We start from the raw sequence: 17,897 nt of genomic DNA on the forward strand, positions 1-17,897 counted from the left end.
ACAAACATTCTTTAGCCTTTTTGTTTCCGGGTATCTTTCGTATGTGAACTGCACGTGTACATGCGACAGCCAGCGTTGACGATAAATATGTTGTGCTTTTCCAGATGTGGATGAGTGCCAAGCAATCCCTGGCATCTGTCAGGGTGGAAACTGTATCAATACAGTGGGATCCTTTGAATGTACATGCCCCGCTGGACACAAATTTAATGAGATCTCACAGAAATGTGAAGGTAAGAATCAAGCTCTGGCAGCCCTATTAAATCAAATGACAGAGTACACCCAAAAATGACTTGAGTTAAAAGTTTCATTAACAAACATGAAAGTATAGTGTTTGTCAAGTTGTGGTTAAGCTGATGCCAGGCGTGGTGAACTGATGATTGCTTTGCGAGCACGGACCACACATGCGCGTTTGGGTCTTGGGCAAGCCTTAAACCAAAAATGCATCCTCTCTTAGTTCTTTGATCCAAATTGAGGTTTTTGTAACTCTGAATGGGCTTGAATTTTTATTTTCCCCATCAGTGAGGCTCAACCATCTGAATATTACAGCCACATGGAGCTCGGGAGACATTTAACTCTCGGCGGGAGTGCGGAATCATTTTTTTGTTTTGTATAACCAGTGCCGCAAAACTCTTGGTAACCCTACGGCTCCTCAACTAAGACCAGTCGTGTGCCAGTGAAAAATTAGAGCTCATTAACACATGGATATGAGAAATTCCAGACCAATTTTAACTCCAGACGGCAATCGAGGGAAACACATTGAGCAGTTTGTGGTATTCATACGAATGGTAAAATACAGTACATTATGCCCAATTATTATTTTTTTTAAATGGCTGAAAATAATTGCTGGAAAATATCTGGACAGTGTAAAATATGTGTTCAACAGTTGTGTGTCACAGTATAGTGTGTCTGGTGACGTGCAACAGAGGCCCAAGTATTCAATGTCCTTCATAATATATGGTAGATTGTGTATGCTTGGGTCACTCTGACACAGATTCAAGTTTCCATTAGAAAGTCTTTCATCTCCGGTTGTGATTACATTCCAGTTGCAACAAACAAACGATTTTGAGAAAGAAAATCACACCTGTCCTCTGCTTAGATCTTGATGAGTGTTCCAACATTCCGGGTGTCTGTGGCGTTGGCGAATGCTCAAACACTGCCGGAAGTTACTTCTGCAAGTGTCCGCAGGGATATTACGTCTCGATGGATGGCTCCAGGTGTATAGGTGAGTCCATTTGGCAGGGCGAGCTGTTGTTAACCTTGCATGTGGTTATCGGCTAGTCGTGATTTTTTTTTTTTTTTTGGACCAAATCAGATAAGTCGTGAGAAAAACAGCTTGAGGGAATCATTTTGTCTCCATGACATCTCCCCTGTTCTGTTTTTTTTTTCTTGCGAAAGAAAGTTGGTTCAACCTTCCAGCTGGTAGAATTTAGGTCAGCTGTTTGTTTCCAGTTCCTCAACAATGAGTTGCTTTCTCAGTATGGGGCACACCCATTAAGCAATTAATTATTCAGCATGAAATCAATCTTGATTTTTTCATCCGCCCAAAACATGTAGACCATTTTGTGCTTTCAACTCTGCTGGGAAAGTTTGGGGAAATGCTCTTGATCGCTCCCGTATGAATGTGCCCAAGTGCATCTTGCATAAAGTTTTAGATGAGTGGAACCAACTGCGTCTGCAGCTGCAATTGGTGACTGACTGTCGAAATTCTTTTGTATGTTTTTTTCATCCACACTAAAAAAAATATCAGTGTTGAATTTACTCAATTTTCTCCCGTCAAGTGTTTGCAGGAAATACAACCACCTGACGAATCTATTTTTTGCAGCCACTTGACAAAATGAAAGTGGATAAATTCAAAGCACAATTTTTTTGTGGGTGCACAGTCCACATTGTTTTTGACATGTTCTCAACAAGTGAGTGGTTAGAGCATCCGCCTCACAGTTCTGAGGCAGGAGTTTGAAAGTTTGAGCTCTAGGCTCCTGTGTGGAATTTGCATGCTCTCTCCGTGCTTACTTGGGTTTTCTGCGGGTTTTCCGACTCCTTCCACGTTGCTACCAATTGTCATTGAAAACAAACTTGTCCTTAAGCGTTGACGTGAGTGTCAATGCTTGTTTGACTAAATAATGTAGTGTGGCACAAATTAAGGTACAGCTACAGTTCGGTTGTATTTAACTTTCAGGTACATGTGCATCAAAAGCTTGAAAACGGGTTGTTTTGAAACATTTATTTAGGTTTAGTTTATATCTAATGTAAGTTCATTGCATCTTATATATCTAATTGCTGTGCAATCATCACAAAAGAAATCTGTAAAGTGCAGCTCACTTTGACCCACACCATCGAGGAATTTGGGTCCAGGCGGTCAAAAAATTCACACACACACACACACACGCGCATAGAATATACAAAGACATTCACTCTTCTCACTAGGAGAGGTTGTTATGTGGAGGGAATGTCTGAGGCTTTCTGTCTAGTTACACCAAACATTTTGGTTTGATTCTTACGTTTGCCTGGAGGATCGAGCACATGTTTTTGAGTCAAACCTCACCACATGAAGACAGTTGGGTCTGGGTGCGAAAGAAAAAAAGTGATATATTTGTGTTAACTAGAAGCTTAGTGTTAGTCATGCGCATCTCCAGTGCCAGGAACTGTTGACATGGATTCCATCTCGCGAATGATGGAAAATGTGAATCGTATATATATATATCTCTTGTATGACCTCCTCCTCTGATCTGGCGGCCTGGGGACCTTCACCATGGAACCTGCGTTGTACCTCATCTATCTCAAGTTGTGACAGCAGTTGCCGTTTGTGGATGTTGGAACACTGAGCTACTAGTTGTTTCGCGGTCAACCGTGACTGTGGGTTTCGAAGTAACCATTTAGCCCACATTCTCTGCATGTAACCCCATGCATTCCAACAGAGCCATGTTATCGCATCTCGCCCATCTCCGCTTTGTTCCAGTTGCCCATTTTTCATCATGGTGCTCTGGCCGGGCGACGTCTGAGCCGGCATGTCATTCGTTTTATTGTCTCTCATAATTGTATGAGGTAGGCATTAGCGTGAAGGATCTTGCCCAAGGACCCACACTGGATGGTGTTATGTGCTCATTTTTGCCCCAAGCGGGATTCGAACCACCGTCTCCCATATGCCAAACCGATGCCTTACCAACTGAGCTATCCAGCCGCTACTGAGCTATCCAGCCGCTATACGGCCAAATACCTCCAGCGAGTGAGGCAAGTCCTAAGAAGCCAGCTCAATGCCAAGAATAAGACCCGGGCAATAAACAGCTATGCCCTGCCAGTGATCAGATACCCTGCAGGAATAATAAGGTGGCCAAAGGAAGAGATTCAGACCACGGACGTTAAGACCCGAAAGCTCCTAACCATGCATGGAGGGTTCCATCCCAAATCCAGCACCCTGAGACTGTACGCAAGCCGAAAGGAAGGAGGCCGGGGACTAGTGAGTGTGAGAGCCACTGTCCAGGATGAAACATCCAAGCTCCATGAATACATCAAGGAGAAGGCTCCAACGGATGACGTACTCAGAGAATGTCTCAGACAATGGGGAACAGAAGATGAGGCGCTGGAAGAGGGACCATCGTGGGAGGACAAGCCCCTACACGGGATGTACCACCGGACCATAACTGAAGTGACCGATCTCAAGAAGTCCTATCAGTGGCTAGAGAGGGCTGGCCTGAAGGACAGCACAGAGGCACTCATCCTGGCTGCTCAGGAGCAGGCCTTGAGCACCAGAGCCATCGAGGCCCAGATACACCACACCAGACAAGACCCAAGGTGTAGGTTGTGCAAAGAGGCACCTGAGACGATCCAACACATAACTGCAGGGTGTAAGATGCTGGCAGGGAAAGCCTACATGGAACGCCATAACCAGGTGGCTGGCATAGTCTACCGAAACATCTGTGCGGAGTATGGACTGGAAACCCCAAGCTCAAAATGGGAAACACCTCCGAAGGTGGTGGAGAATGACAGAGCGAAGATCCTGTGGGACTTCCAGATCCAGACTGACAAGATGGTAATGGCGAACCAACCAGATATCGTGATCATAGATAAAGGGCAGAGGAAAGCCATTGTAGTGGATGTAGCCGTCCCAAGTGATGGAAACATCAGAAAGAAGGAACACGAGAAACTCGAGAAATACCAAGGGCTCAGAGAGGAGCTGGAGAGAGCCTGGAAGGTAAAGGTGACAGTTGTGCCTGTGGTGGTCGGAGCACTCGGGGCAGTGACCCCCAAACTAGATGAGTGGTTGCAACAGATCCCGGGAACAACATCGGACATCTCAGTCCAGAAATGTGCAGTGCTGGGAACAGCAAGGATACTGCGCAGAACCCTCAAGCTTCCTGGCCTCTGGTAGAGGACCCGAGCTGAATGAGGGACGGACACCACCCGAGGGGTGAGATGAGGATTTTTATATATATATATATTTTTTTATTCCTCACCACGCTGACGACACGGGGCATGTTCCATCGGTCCCATTGATTTTATGCCATGGGGTTTCCCACAGATGCTCGCGGCGGTTACTGTTTCGCCAGCCTGCTGAATGGGCGCTGTGCCAACCAAAACTCACAGCTGTTGACCAAAATGCAGTGCTGCTGTGACAGCGGGCGATGCTGGTCCGATGGCTCCACTCCGGAAATGTGTCCCATTCGCGGAGCAGGTCGGTTTAACACTCGCATGAGCCATCTCCCTTTCATGTGCTGTCATGTTTCATTGCTAAGACGTATTTTCATTTCACTGTAGAAGAGTACCAGAAGCTCTGCACCCAGTTACCCGATATTGGATTTGGGGGAATCATACCTGGACGTGGTCCGGGGAGTCCTGACATTCCAGGCATCTACCCACATATCCCGGGCCATACTCCTGGTCAGGGCCCAGGACCAGGAGTAGGACCGGGACCAGGACCTGGTTGGACGCCGGGTCATTATCCAGATCTAACCCCGGATCGTCCCCCGGGTCAAGGCGAGTTTCCAGGACAGCTACCATTACAGCCTCCTCCAGGTACACCACACGACAGTTTAGACATGATGATGAAATGACCACTTTATGATATGTTTGTGCCTATTTTTGTCAGGTCCAGTCATCATCCAAACCCAGAATATCACCAACATTTGCCAAGCCTATCGTAACCTCTGCCCGAACGGCCGATGTATCCCCCTGCCGGGTGTTAATTACCGCTGTGAGTGCAACATGGGCTTCACATTGGACAGGAGAAACGTGTGCATTGGTAAGCCACTGCGGGATTCAGAGAGTGTGTTATTTCTTCTACTGGAGAGAAGAAACATGATGGTGACAATGTTTATTGGCACCTGATGTTTACACTGCAGATGAGGATGAATGTGAGAGAAGCCCTTGTGCTCATGGAGAGTGTGTGAACACCCCCGGGTCTTATATGTGTCGATGTCCCGTCGGATTCCAGTCCACAGCAACCAAGACAGAGTGCAGAGGTGACGGACACACACATAAACATACATTCAGCATAACCTCGCTCACACACAAAACACGCTATCACACAGACAACTGAAATGCGTTCACACACCCTATGAAATGCTGAAATGCTGTCACTCACAATAATTTTTTTCTCTCACATGAACAAACACAACTGAAACACTGTTATACACAAAAGTCACACACATTCACCTACTCTTTCACACACTCCTGAGAATGCTGTGATATTTGCCACCGAAATGTTTTTCACTATTGCTACTAAGATATTCTAGCACACACTACTAAAATTCATACACATACACCACTGATATTTTGCTCACATACCCTAATGAAGTGCTCTCAAACACACAATGGGAATGCACCCACACCAACCCCTGAAGCACTCTCATGCTCTCAACTAAATATGCACAGCCACGACTGAATACTCTCACAAACGACAGTTTTTTGTTTTTGGACTCACATTCAATAGTGACTACTTCAACACGTTTACACGAACGACAGAGATGCTCTCATATAGACAACTGAAATGCTCTCACATTAGCTTGATTTTTTTTTCTCTTTCACACAACTGAAATGTTCTCCTCCTCACCCTTGAAACATATCATATGCCACTGTATTTTTTTGCTCATTAACACCACGGAAATGCTCACACATACTGCTGGGAAACCTCTCACACGCAGTACTGAAACACTCTCACACCTGAAATGATCTTACACTCACTACTAAAACACACTCTCACATGATAAAGATTTTATTTTCACTCACACACATCTGACATAATCTCACATGCTACTCACAGTAGTGACTACTGAAATGCTCTCATACACATAACTGAAGGTTTATTTCGGTATTGCTATGAGTATTTTGGTGTGGTGTAAAGGGATTTCAGTGGTGAGTGAGAGAGGATTTCAGTTATGTGTGAGAGGGACTGCAGAATTAGTTTGCTGATGGGACAACTGCACTCACCAACACATACATACTCAAATATGCACACAAAGGCATCAACGGACAGACAGACAGACACACACACACATTAGAATGTTCTGTTCGTGATGACAGCCTTGTTTTTCAGACCTGGACGAATGTGTCGCCAATGGTCGTATCTGCAACAACGGTCGCTGCGTGAACACAGAGGGCAGCTTCCACTGTGTCTGCAATGCCGGATTTGAGATCTCAACGGATGGCAAAAACTGTCAGGGTGAGTCAACACAAGTGCGTTAATGGAATACAAGTTTGGGGATTTTTTTTCTTTTTTGATTGTGGTCAGTGTAATCCTGTCTAATGAACCTTGCTACTCTTTCAGTCTATGCTCAAAGAGGCTTTTGGCAATTGGAAACAGGGTGTTTCAAGGCTGTTTGGTGCTATAATGAGCAACTGCTCATGCCAGGGTGTTGTCTGTTTGGCTCATTATTTAATGTCATATATTTCATGTCAAGTCCAACATTTTTCCAAGGTTACAAGTTGTAGCCTTCCACTGATTTTAAGCAAGCCACTGGACACAAACGAAAGTGTTGAAATTTGAGAAAGTCTTCTCCCAAATGCAATTAAAGAATTCAAATGCAAAAGCAGACATCCCCCTTTATTTGTAAATGGATGAGATGGTTTCCAGATTAAAGCTAATGTTTGGTTTTGTTTTTGGGGTTTTTTGGGAGGAAGGGGTTGCGTATTCTAAGCTAATACAAATTATGCAATTGTAAAATCAGACAACTCCAAGAAAATACTTTTCTTCACATAACTCTAAAATTACACCCAAATAGTATTATGCTTTGTCAAAAATGGGTCAGAATGGGTGGACTAGAACTAAGATCGCTTAAAGTAACCTATATCTTACCGGGACATTGATGTTTAATACTAACCCTTCAAAGGCAGACACAGTGCTTAATACGTCCATTCATCCATCAATTTTCCAAAACTGCTTATCCTCACAAGGGTCACGGGCATGCTGGAGCCTATCCCAGCTGTAGCACCCCGAATGTGTTCATAATACACATTAATTGCACAGAGTTTTTTTGAGTTTTTGAGTCCGTTTTGTACTTGGTTGCAGCCCTCCTCGAGATCGGAATGATCCACTTGATTGCCATCAACATCGGTGAAGGCCTCCTCATAGAATCTGCAGCCCAGATCACACTATCTCTCGAACTGTTGCATGCAATTAGCTATAGGCAAAAGATGCGTGTGGATATTCTAATTTACAGGTGTCAAAGGCAAGGCCCGGGGGCCAAATCTGGCCCGCCACGTCATTTTATCTGGCCCGTGAAAGCAAATCAAGCATGTCAAGTTTCATGATGCTTGTTAAAGTCTGACCCAAAAATTCAAAATGTCAAATGTAATCCACAATAACAGTCATTATTCTTGACTTCTGATTTTAAAGCTAGTTATTCATCAATTTGTTGTGCGCTGTGTATGTAACATGTGGAGGGGATTAAACATTTACAGTATATGGCTTCCAAAAATTCACAACGGCCCTCCAATGGAAACCGTAACTACAATGTGGCCAGCGACAAAAATGAGTTTGAGACCCCTGTTCTAATTCATCTCGATAGTTTCATAGTCATTAAAATTGGAAGTTCTCATATCTTACACTCACTTTCAAACACAATAAAAGTTATATCAGTAGTGAGTTAATGAGAAATCACAGTCATTAGAGAGAGACCCAGAAGTGGATTTTCTCTCCTGTACCATCCCACGTCCACGGAAAAAAAAGCCCGACCCTCTCTGACCACAGTTAAAAAATAAATAAATAAAAATCCTATCCCGTCTCATCTTGGTTAAAATGACTCCAATTCCTTCCTGCTCCTGTTCAGAATGACTCCCACTCCCGCACCGCTGGATTCCCTAGAGCCGCAGCATTCCCTAAAAAATGTCAGCCCCTAGTAGACATGCTTGGGACGTGTGTGACGAATGACAAGTTGGTGATGCAATAACATCCATTAACTAGTTTGTGATTGTCCTCAGATCAAGACGAGTGTCTCATCCGAAACATGTGTCTCAATGGACTTTGCATCAATGAGGATGGCAGCTTCAAATGCATCTGTAAACCCGGCTACCTACTCGATGCTAGTGGGCGCATGTGTGTAGGTGAGTTTGTCACAACCTTCTATGCTTACTGATACTTGGTAATCCTTACCTCACTTTGTCCAGTGTGTCATTGGCGTAGGTGGCTTTATTTCGGTAAACTTGGAGGGTGGCCGCATGCCTTGTTTGTAGTAGTTCTGTTGTGAGTGTCCTAAGGGCAGAAAACAAACAAAAAAAATATCCCCTTAAAAGCCTTGCAAAAATCCCTCAGCATCCTGGCAGCATCCCAGCTGGACATGTGGATCGCTGGGGCCTGCCTGCTCTGACGTTCTTGAGCAGCCAACCATCTTAAACATGCTCATGTACAGGGAAAAGACCTTGTCGTAAAATTAACATAAGATGGAGGAGAAGCAGCTTTTCCACTGACAAGCCAGACAGACAGACAGTCAAACATTCACCTTTATGAGTCTGCTGTTACCCTCAGTACATCAAATACATCCTTGAATGCCAATTGGATTGTATCAGACACTACAATGGACCCCTGCTATTCGTGGGAGATTGGGACTGAACCCAAACATAAATAGTAAATTTCCACAAACTTTTGAAACTCCTTCAGAATGTTTTCTAACATTGCCCCACCCTTGGAAATACAGTATGGTGAACATTTCACAACAAAGCATGAGGATTTCTGAGTTATTTGTACAAACTATGTAAACTTCAACAATTGTAATAATGATCAGAACGAAATGACTGTTGCAGTGCAGTGTAACACAATTAATATTTGACTGCACAGCCAAAAGCATGTGCGGACACTGCCCTGTGTACCGTGTGTTGGTGGAAAACTAGGTCTGGGTGACTAAATAGGTTGGGCTACAATACTGTCACTAGTGCTTTGCAGCCACAACGCAAACTGCCGGTTTTGGACAGGTTTTGGGATATTCCGATGGTCTATCGTTACGGATTTTCCACTGCCGTGTTTAGTCCGAGTTTGGAAAAATTATTCTATACCAAAGCAGACATGGCTGCATCTATGATATCCTGCTGTCAACTACAAATGTAATAGCAGGTATGTTAGATTTGATGACCTTCTGTCTGTCTTCCACTGTGGAACTGTGATTGAGCAGAAGTGTGTTTGAGTGGCTCACTGGTTGGATGTTTTTTGTTTTGTTTTTTTGGCGTGCCAAACAGTAATCGTGTGTTGCCTCAATTATGGAGATGGGACAATACTGTACAATTAAAAAATATATATTTTTTGTGATGTTACATAACATTTTGAATGGTACGGGGCAGCTAATTTGGATAAACACCTTGTACTGTCTCGTCAAACACAAAGTGCAACTGTGGCTTCTTAACTACAAAATTGAAAGCATTAGAATTGTTCACAAATAAGACAGGGAAAAAGATGACTTGAAGTCATGTTGTTCAATTTGGGATTTGGTATGGAGATGCTGACCTAGTTAAGTCATAGGGTGTGTGTGAAGTGTGCTGACGTATGTAGTCATTAATGAAACGTGAGTCAGAAAGGTCCCTGGAGTCCCCCGTCTCTCTCAGCAAACCAAAAACCATCTGCATGCTTGCAGCATTGTCGTTTATCACGATCATCAATGTGATATGCTCAAGACCATGGTGTGAGGGAGTTCATGGAATTGATTCAGGGCCACACGTTTCACGACAATTTCCAATCAGTCGAGTCATACTCAAAGTAGCCATGCCACGCTGCAGCTGGAAGTAAATTCACGGGGCACTTTTTTTTCCATGTGTTGAGAATTTCAGTCTGTTCAGTTATCCAATAAAATCGCACATGTTGGCAGAAAGTGGCTTAACACAATATTTTTCTTTTGTTGAATTTATATTGTTTTCAAAAAAAGCCCAACCTCTTTTGTTTATCTCCTTCCAGACATTGATGAGTGTGAGATTCCAGGTATGTGCATGAATGGCCACTGCGTCAACACGGAAGGATCTTTCCGCTGTGAATGCATGTCAGGGATGGCGGTTGGCCTGGATGGACGTGTCTGTGTCGGTAAGAAACTCTTCTGCTAGATGTCCAGGGGTGCTTCGAGGCTCCTTGCGCACAGAGTGACACACTCATTCTTAAACATCCTCATCAAGAACAGTGACGAGCCAAATAAAATAAAGGAAACACATTTTAAACTGCCCATTGTACTGGTATGCGTGCAAATGTTTGGCAGCTTATAATAGGACCTTGGCGTTTCATGACTGCTCCATTTTCAAGATGACTGAGTGATTCCAATGAAGACGCCATTGGCACTTTTTCAGTGATACTGAACACATGACTTTTGGGGAGTTCTAAAAGCTCTAAGCCTACAAAGTCACCGATGTAAAATTGCTCATTAACCTAGTAATTTGGTTGAAACAATAATGAAAAGCAAAATATCATCCACTTCAGTGTTGATATATATTTCCCAATAACCTAACCATGTAGAAAGAAAATTAACTATGTCACGATTTGTCACAGTCTCACGATGAACAGCTTCGCACGCCTAATATCTCTGTGGGTGTTGTCATGGTAATGAAATGTTGATGTTTGTTGAGGGTCAACTGTCACCAGGATGATTTCAGCGGAGCAGAATGCCTCAAACCTCTGGACATTATATAGAGGGAAACAACGGCATGTTTTCCCTCTGTTGTTGTTTACTTCTTCTTGCCTCCTTGTTTCTCTTGTGAGCCTCCCCCTAGATTCTTCTGCCTCATCTCTCACACACTCACTCTGTTTGGTATGTCCATATGACACAGACACACACATGCGCAGCTCGTGCTACGGCGGTTACAAGCGAGGCCAATGTGTTCGGCCTTTATTTGGAGCTGTGACCAAATCCGAGTGCTGCTGTGCTAGCATCGAGTACGCCTATGGGGAGCCCTGCCAACCCTGCCCACCGCAAAACTCTGGTAAGAACATTCAAGTCACATATGGAGTCACCTCCCACCCTCTTAATTCAAAACACAGATTTGACACTGGATGCCCCAAACACTTGGCCTGCTTTGACACGCTGGTTCCAGCAAGAGCACATACACATACGTCAAACAGGCAAATCTCAATTCAATTTTTCCCACCTAATTCAAATCTCTTTCCGGAAAGCCAACACTGCACCGCATTAAAGAGACGGCTAAATATACCATCCAGGCATGACAAAGCATATGAATCGATAATAGCATGGTATCGGATGTCTTGAATTTTTAGAAAAGGTTTTGGTTGAACTGACTAAACTGTGTTGTGTTGCAGCTGAGTTCCTGGCTTTATGTCCAAATGGCATCGGCACAACTGGAGATGCAAGAGGTACGGATGCCACTGTGTGCCGTTTCTTATTATTACGACAGGGCTGTGGAAATCAGTTACTATAGTATTGTTTTTATTTTTATGGCGTCCAACGGCGACAGTTGTGTCCAAGGAAAGTCCGAAAAGGTTTTTAGATCTTCTACAGGAAGTTCTCTTAACTTTGACAATGAAAAATTCTAAAATGATGATAAGTTATCATGTTTATGTCGATCAACACCGAATATTTTTTTTTCTTTGGATGTGTAAATGGCCGTCTTTGTCCTCTCAGATATTAATGAGTGTGCCCTCGATCCGGACCTGTGCCATAATGGCGTCTGTGAGAACATGCTGAGAACATACAAATGCACCTGCAATGAAGGCTTTGAGGTCGACCTGAGTGGCAAAAACTGTATTGGTAAGGGGCTTGGCTTTTCACCAGGCAGAAAATATTGGACATCAAAAGCTGGCACGTGCAAAATCTTCATTTGTGTGTTTTTCCTCAGATATTGACGAATGTCTGGTTAACAGGCAGTTGTGCGATAACGGCCTATGCAGGAACACACCTGGAAGTTTCAGCTGTCAATGTCCCAAAGGATTCCGCTTCAGTCCGGAAAACGATATCTGTGAAGGTCTGTGATGTATTCACTTTTGATGATGATAGGACGTCTGCAACCAGGAGCAAATACGGGATCCGTCATTTTGTTCATTTTGTTTCCGGCAGATGTGGATGAATGTGTGTCTAATCCCTGTGTAAATGCGGACTGCGTGAACAGCAAAGGGTCATTTGTTTGCTTGTGTTCAACGGGCAGTTCCCTGGACAGCTCTGGGCTTGAGTGCATTGGTAAGTAGACTTTTTTTTTTGAACAATGCTATCCTACAGATAATTAGTATACTGTCTTACTTTAGAATCAGAATCACCTTTATTGTCATTTGATTGCAAACAACGAAATTTGGGTGCATTTCGTTAAAAAAAAAGAATAAAATAATAATTATTATAATATACATGTATATTATACATTAAAATATTAGAAAAAAGAATATGACAATTAATGTCAACTAAATTAAAATTGTCCCAAGAAATCTGGTTCACACACCTGTCCAATCTACATCTTCTTTTTGTTTGTATTTTTAATACATGTTCATCGGAAATAACTACTCGATCACGGCACATCCGTACAGTATAAAGTGAATATAAAAACGTCGACACAGCTCTGCTCCTGATATTTTTGGGATATGAAAACAATGAGACCACGAGAAATCATTTCTCAACAATATTCGAACCCTTGTTAAATTGGAGTTAGCACACACTCACAATTTAATTGCATCTGATGAACCAAATTTAATTATTTTAAATACGTTTCAGATGTACTAATAGGCTTTTCGGGACATTTTTCTTGCTTTCTAGAAGTAACCTGAAGGTTTTATGCTCATAATGACAACTGTTTGGAACTGTTTGTAATTCCCGCAACTTTGTCATTTTGGCCATACCTGTAATTCCAAAAGGTAGATTTGGCGGACACACAACACTGCCCCTCACCAAAAGAACACCATACCTGCAGTGAAAATTGGTTGTAATGCCATCTTGCTTTGGGACTACATTTATTCATCTGCACATGGGGCTTTAGACAAGATTTTCATGATTATGAACAGTTCTATCTAGCAGCACAAAAGCCTCAGGCTACTGATGGCAAGTCAAAATGAATGTCAGGAAAAGCCTACTTGAACTTCTGAAACTAATTTGAGGTTCATCAGAGGCCAATTTAAACGGTGGCTGGTGTGTGGTGACTCCCATTTAACATGAGGTTGAATGTGATTGGTTAACGCTGAACAGAGCCACATCAGAATCGTAAGATACTTCAAACACATGATCAGTTCTCAAATCACTTACATGAACTTTTTTTTCTACATTACTAAATATGAGTTTATATTGTATGTTCATTTGTCGGCTGAATCAGAAACAACTAAGAGCACTTGCTGGCTGAAGATGATTAATGATGTCTGTGAAGTCAACATCAACGGGGCAACGCTCAAGTCTCACTGCTGTGCCACACTAGGAGTGGCCTGGAACAGCCCTTGTGTCAAATGCGAAAAAGGTAAGCTCGCTTAAAAGTTTACTTGGTCCAGTAAAGCATCTAAAATTGCTTTGTCTGTCATTCTCAGATCCCATTTGTAGTAAGGGCCTTGCTCGAGTCAGAGGAAACGTGTGTGAAGGTAAGTTTTGCTTTGACTCTTTGTCTGGATCTGACCATAATTCCACAAATATTTCCCTCAGATGTGGATGAGTGTCAAGTTTTTCCTGGAGTGTGTATCAATGGCAAGTGTGTCAACACGCACGGCTCCTTTTTCTGTCAATGCCCTCCCGGAATGACCGTTGACATTAGCGGGAGAACCTGCATCGGTAGGTTTCACAACTTCATACCTGACGTATCTTTGAAAGCATATGTGTTGAGCAATAAAACTGATGCAAATTTCCTGTCAATTCCATCCAGACTTGCGCACAGAGCATTGCTACCTAACACATGAGGATGAACGTTGTGGAGCTCCTATCTCAGGAAAACACCGCGTGGATGCTTGTTGTTGCTCAGTGGGAGTAGCCTGGGGTCCAGAATGCGATGAATGTCCCGAGAAAGGTACCCCGGAATACACTCAGCTCTGCCCTCGTGGACCAGGCTTTTCCCACCGTGGTGACTTCATCAACGGAAGACCCTTCCTCAAAGGTATTACTTTTGATCAAAGGTTGGGTGAATGTCCAAGCCGCGTTATCTCTCTTACGCCTCATTGTCCCTTGACTCTTCTCAGATATAAACGAATGCAGGATGATCAACGCGATTTGCTCAAATGGAAAGTGCAGGAACACCATTGGAAGCTTCCGTTGTCGTTGTGATAATGGATATGCGTTGGATTCGGATGAGAGAAATTGCACCGGTGAGTAACAATCAAGTCATCATGTCATACAAAGACTATGATCCGCCTAACCGATGAACAACACATAGACAGCTTTTGGTTCAACAAAACATGCCATTGGCTCACTTCAACTTACCGTACACTTAAACTTCCACTTAATACGTATGTTTTGTTCCGTGTGCCCAACAAGTGAATACAAATCTATTTCTGGACCAAGAAATTTGGTCATTGTGGTTTTACACAGACTGGCACACATTAAATTTAAGTGTTCCATCAATCAGCGGAAAATGATTTTAATGCCTGAGAGCTCCTTGTATTTCAAGACCTCTGGCTGGTAAGGTCTTGATGGTGTTGGATCAGGCCTTCTCGTAAGCTACATTATTGCCCTAATTTGTAAAAATATCATTTTGTGTTTAAATTACTCCTAAAGAGAAAAATAAAATAAATAATAATACAGTAACATTTTTTGTTAAAATAAATGTGTTGTGAATGTGATATTTGCTTATTTAAATAAAAATTGAACATAAAAAAACAATTCAATAACAAAGTTAAAAACAACAAAGACAATCAAGACATGAAAACAAGGGCAGTGTCATGGGTGTTGATTCTAGCCATGCACAGCTGATCAGAAATGTGTCAGGCTTATGTATGTATGTATTAAAGTTCACAAGTAAGTAGCCATTCTGTTCCAATACAATTCTTGTTTTTTCTGTTCCAAGGGCAGGGAATGGTGGTGGTGAGTCACTCAGTTACCTATTCATTTGGGAAATAATTCACTTCAAATGTTCAAAAACTCAACATGTCGTTCGGCTGTTCAGATTGCACCGAAAATTGAGCTAGGCACTAGGCGGTCCGCCTGGGGACTCGGTGCAGCATTGGTGGCTGCATTCAGAAATGAATGGGAGTGGATCACACTCTACCTCTCTGAACACACCCACTCTCCAAGTAGTGCTCTGTTGTCAGCCAATTTCTGACCGCGCTTTAGGTTCGAGTTAGTTAACTTGAAGTCCATCCCATCAATGAATTGCCTTGTGATCATTAAAAAAAAAAATCCCCTCAAAATGTCCCAGTCTAACTCCTGAAGGAGCACCAACAGCGAGATGACGCGGGTGTACAATTTGGGCTTTTTTTTGTCACACTGAGCAGTGCACGTGGAAGGGGATAACAAAGATATACAGTAATCCATTATTGCATTGAGTCAACAATTTGAATATTTGGCTCATTTTGGAAGCTGTATAGTGTACAGCTCGCTACTAACGGACCGTAATGAGTATTTTCACCTTCATTGTTCGTCGACTTTTGAACTTCCAAGGTATGTGCTGTGTCTGTGACGAAGTAGCACATTTTCAAACCCATTTGGCTGCATCCAGTGTAGCTGTATTATAAGATCCTTAAGTATCCTTTATTTGTCCCACACTGGGGAAATTTACAATATTGACATTATATGTAATCGTGTCGCGAGAATTGCTGCGCACACTTACGGTGTGACCGCAGGGTATCTTGTATCCTCGTTTAGTAAATGTTTGGTTCGTCTTGTCAACAACGGAGCTATTTCCGTTAGTTCAAACAACACACATGCCTGCTGGTTGCATCTGTGATTGGTTGAGTGTGCGTGGCTGGAAGTTAACTTGCCCTGAGTGATGAAAGCTAGTTTGAATCAAAGGGATGTTAAATTTGAATAAATAAAACAAATATTGAAGCTACTTTTTATTGATCTTTTATTTTACAAAAGCAAATGATCTCATTGATGGATTGCGCAAATTATGACATGACAATCAGTCACTTATTGCATTAAAAAAATATAGACCGACTTTGATCAGATCGGTGTAGAGTCTAGTTGATTCATTTTGATGAAATAAAAAACAGCATTCTACTATTGATTTCCCATGAAATTGCATGTTCGAAATATTCGCTGTGCATTTTTCAACAAGGTCAACAAATCAATAACTCTACGTTGTTATTGTTTGATGTTTTGCTTTGTGTTTTTCTTCCCCGTAGATATTGATGAGTGCCGCATTTCTCCCGACTTGTGTGGACAGGGGCGCTGTGTCAATACCCCAGGAGACTTTGAGTGCGAGTGTTTTGAAGGCTATGAGAGCGGCTTCATGATGATGAAAAACTGCATGGGTGAGAGATACATCCTCCTTCGCACACGCTTGCATAATTTGATGCATATTGCATTAGCTCTGTGGCTTTGAAGGGTTTATTTTTTTATTCTTGGAACAATTTGGGCATGCGAGAGATCTTTTGGGTGAAGTTCTGAAAACCTGGTGTGACGCGACCATTCAGTCATTTGGAATCTTATCAACTAAAAGTGGGAATTTGAGAAAATTCTCCTATTTTCTGAAGATTATTGAGTGACTGAATCTGAGGATTATTATCGATAACAATTGAATCACCTCACCACTTTAGCTTAAATTGATGAGAAAATGTGTCAATCTTTAACATCATTTAACATTTTGACTGCTTGAATACTCACATCTTCCTGATGAAAGCATCATTTGTATTACTTTTCGCTTCATCTGTACTGCACCCTCCTCAGCTGACGCTGTCAGCGGCGCTACAGCAACTGGCAAGAGCATCTGCCGGTGTCAGTCACACACACGTTTAGTCACTGTGGAAAATGTTGAAGGTTTTGGTCGTTTTCATAAGAACCGTTTGTGTTCATCTCACCTGTTCCAATTCTGCGCTCCACATAACTTTGCTTCATTTTCCATCAAACATGGCAACGGGTTTGTTTTGCTACCCTTTCCCTCTATCAATTCTGCACATTTGCAATCTGAAGATGGAATAGTCCATTTTATGGCAAGGGCGGAGGGAACACTTGAAATGATCACAATCCATCCAGCAGTTTGGTGTCTTCTTAAGCGTGTGAATGAAGCCATTTATGATAAGTTTGGGAGGGATGGGGTGAAATCTTGGAGCCCCAGGAAATTGCCCGTGTTTGTCAAATGGTAAGTCCACCTCTGCTCTACTAACATGTCAGACGTGGAACTTACTGTTTATATGGCTGATTTATTCGTTATGTAAAGCCCCTTGCACCACGCAATTCCTGCAGCCCGTCACTCAATCGTTTTTCATGGCATCATAAAGATAATTGCCTTTTATTACGTCGTTGAACTCTTGCATTATATTGCACTTGGACCCTGCACCAAAAAAAATATATGTGACGTTTCCGGTCTTACCATCTGAGAAAATACGTATTGCTCGATTTCTGTTCTAAATTATGTTTGGCCAACCTGATTAG

At 42.6% G+C, this 17,897-nt stretch overlaps 1 protein-coding gene across 1 annotated transcript in view; it reads left to right on the top strand.

Annotated features, from left to right (window-relative positions):
* The window catches only part of fbn1 (fibrillin 1), a 69,415-nt gene that overhangs the window by 21,081 nt on the left and 30,437 nt on the right, over positions 1-17,897 (top strand). The window contains exons 8-27 of the mRNA XM_052063740.1: positions 105-230; positions 1,097-1,222; positions 4,517-4,669; positions 4,753-5,010; positions 5,084-5,236; positions 5,337-5,456; positions 6,530-6,655; positions 8,413-8,535; positions 10,370-10,492; positions 11,227-11,379; positions 11,714-11,767; positions 12,036-12,161; positions 12,250-12,375; positions 12,468-12,587; positions 13,702-13,839; positions 13,907-13,957; positions 14,019-14,144; positions 14,236-14,463; positions 14,546-14,671; positions 16,649-16,777. Of these exons, the coding sequence (XP_051919700.1) occupies positions 105-230; positions 1,097-1,222; positions 4,517-4,669; positions 4,753-5,010; positions 5,084-5,236; positions 5,337-5,456; positions 6,530-6,655; positions 8,413-8,535; positions 10,370-10,492; positions 11,227-11,379; positions 11,714-11,767; positions 12,036-12,161; positions 12,250-12,375; positions 12,468-12,587; positions 13,702-13,839; positions 13,907-13,957; positions 14,019-14,144; positions 14,236-14,463; positions 14,546-14,671; positions 16,649-16,777 (2,685 nt within the window). The remainder of the gene's footprint in view (positions 1-104; positions 231-1,096; positions 1,223-4,516; positions 4,670-4,752; positions 5,011-5,083; positions 5,237-5,336; positions 5,457-6,529; positions 6,656-8,412; positions 8,536-10,369; positions 10,493-11,226; positions 11,380-11,713; positions 11,768-12,035; positions 12,162-12,249; positions 12,376-12,467; positions 12,588-13,701; positions 13,840-13,906; positions 13,958-14,018; positions 14,145-14,235; positions 14,464-14,545; positions 14,672-16,648; positions 16,778-17,897) is intronic.

The sequence above is a fragment of the Hippocampus zosterae genome, chromosome 4 (assembly GCF_025434085.1).
Source record: "Hippocampus zosterae strain Florida chromosome 4, ASM2543408v3, whole genome shotgun sequence".
Lineage (NCBI taxonomy): Eukaryota > Metazoa > Chordata > Actinopteri > Syngnathiformes > Syngnathidae > Hippocampus > Hippocampus zosterae.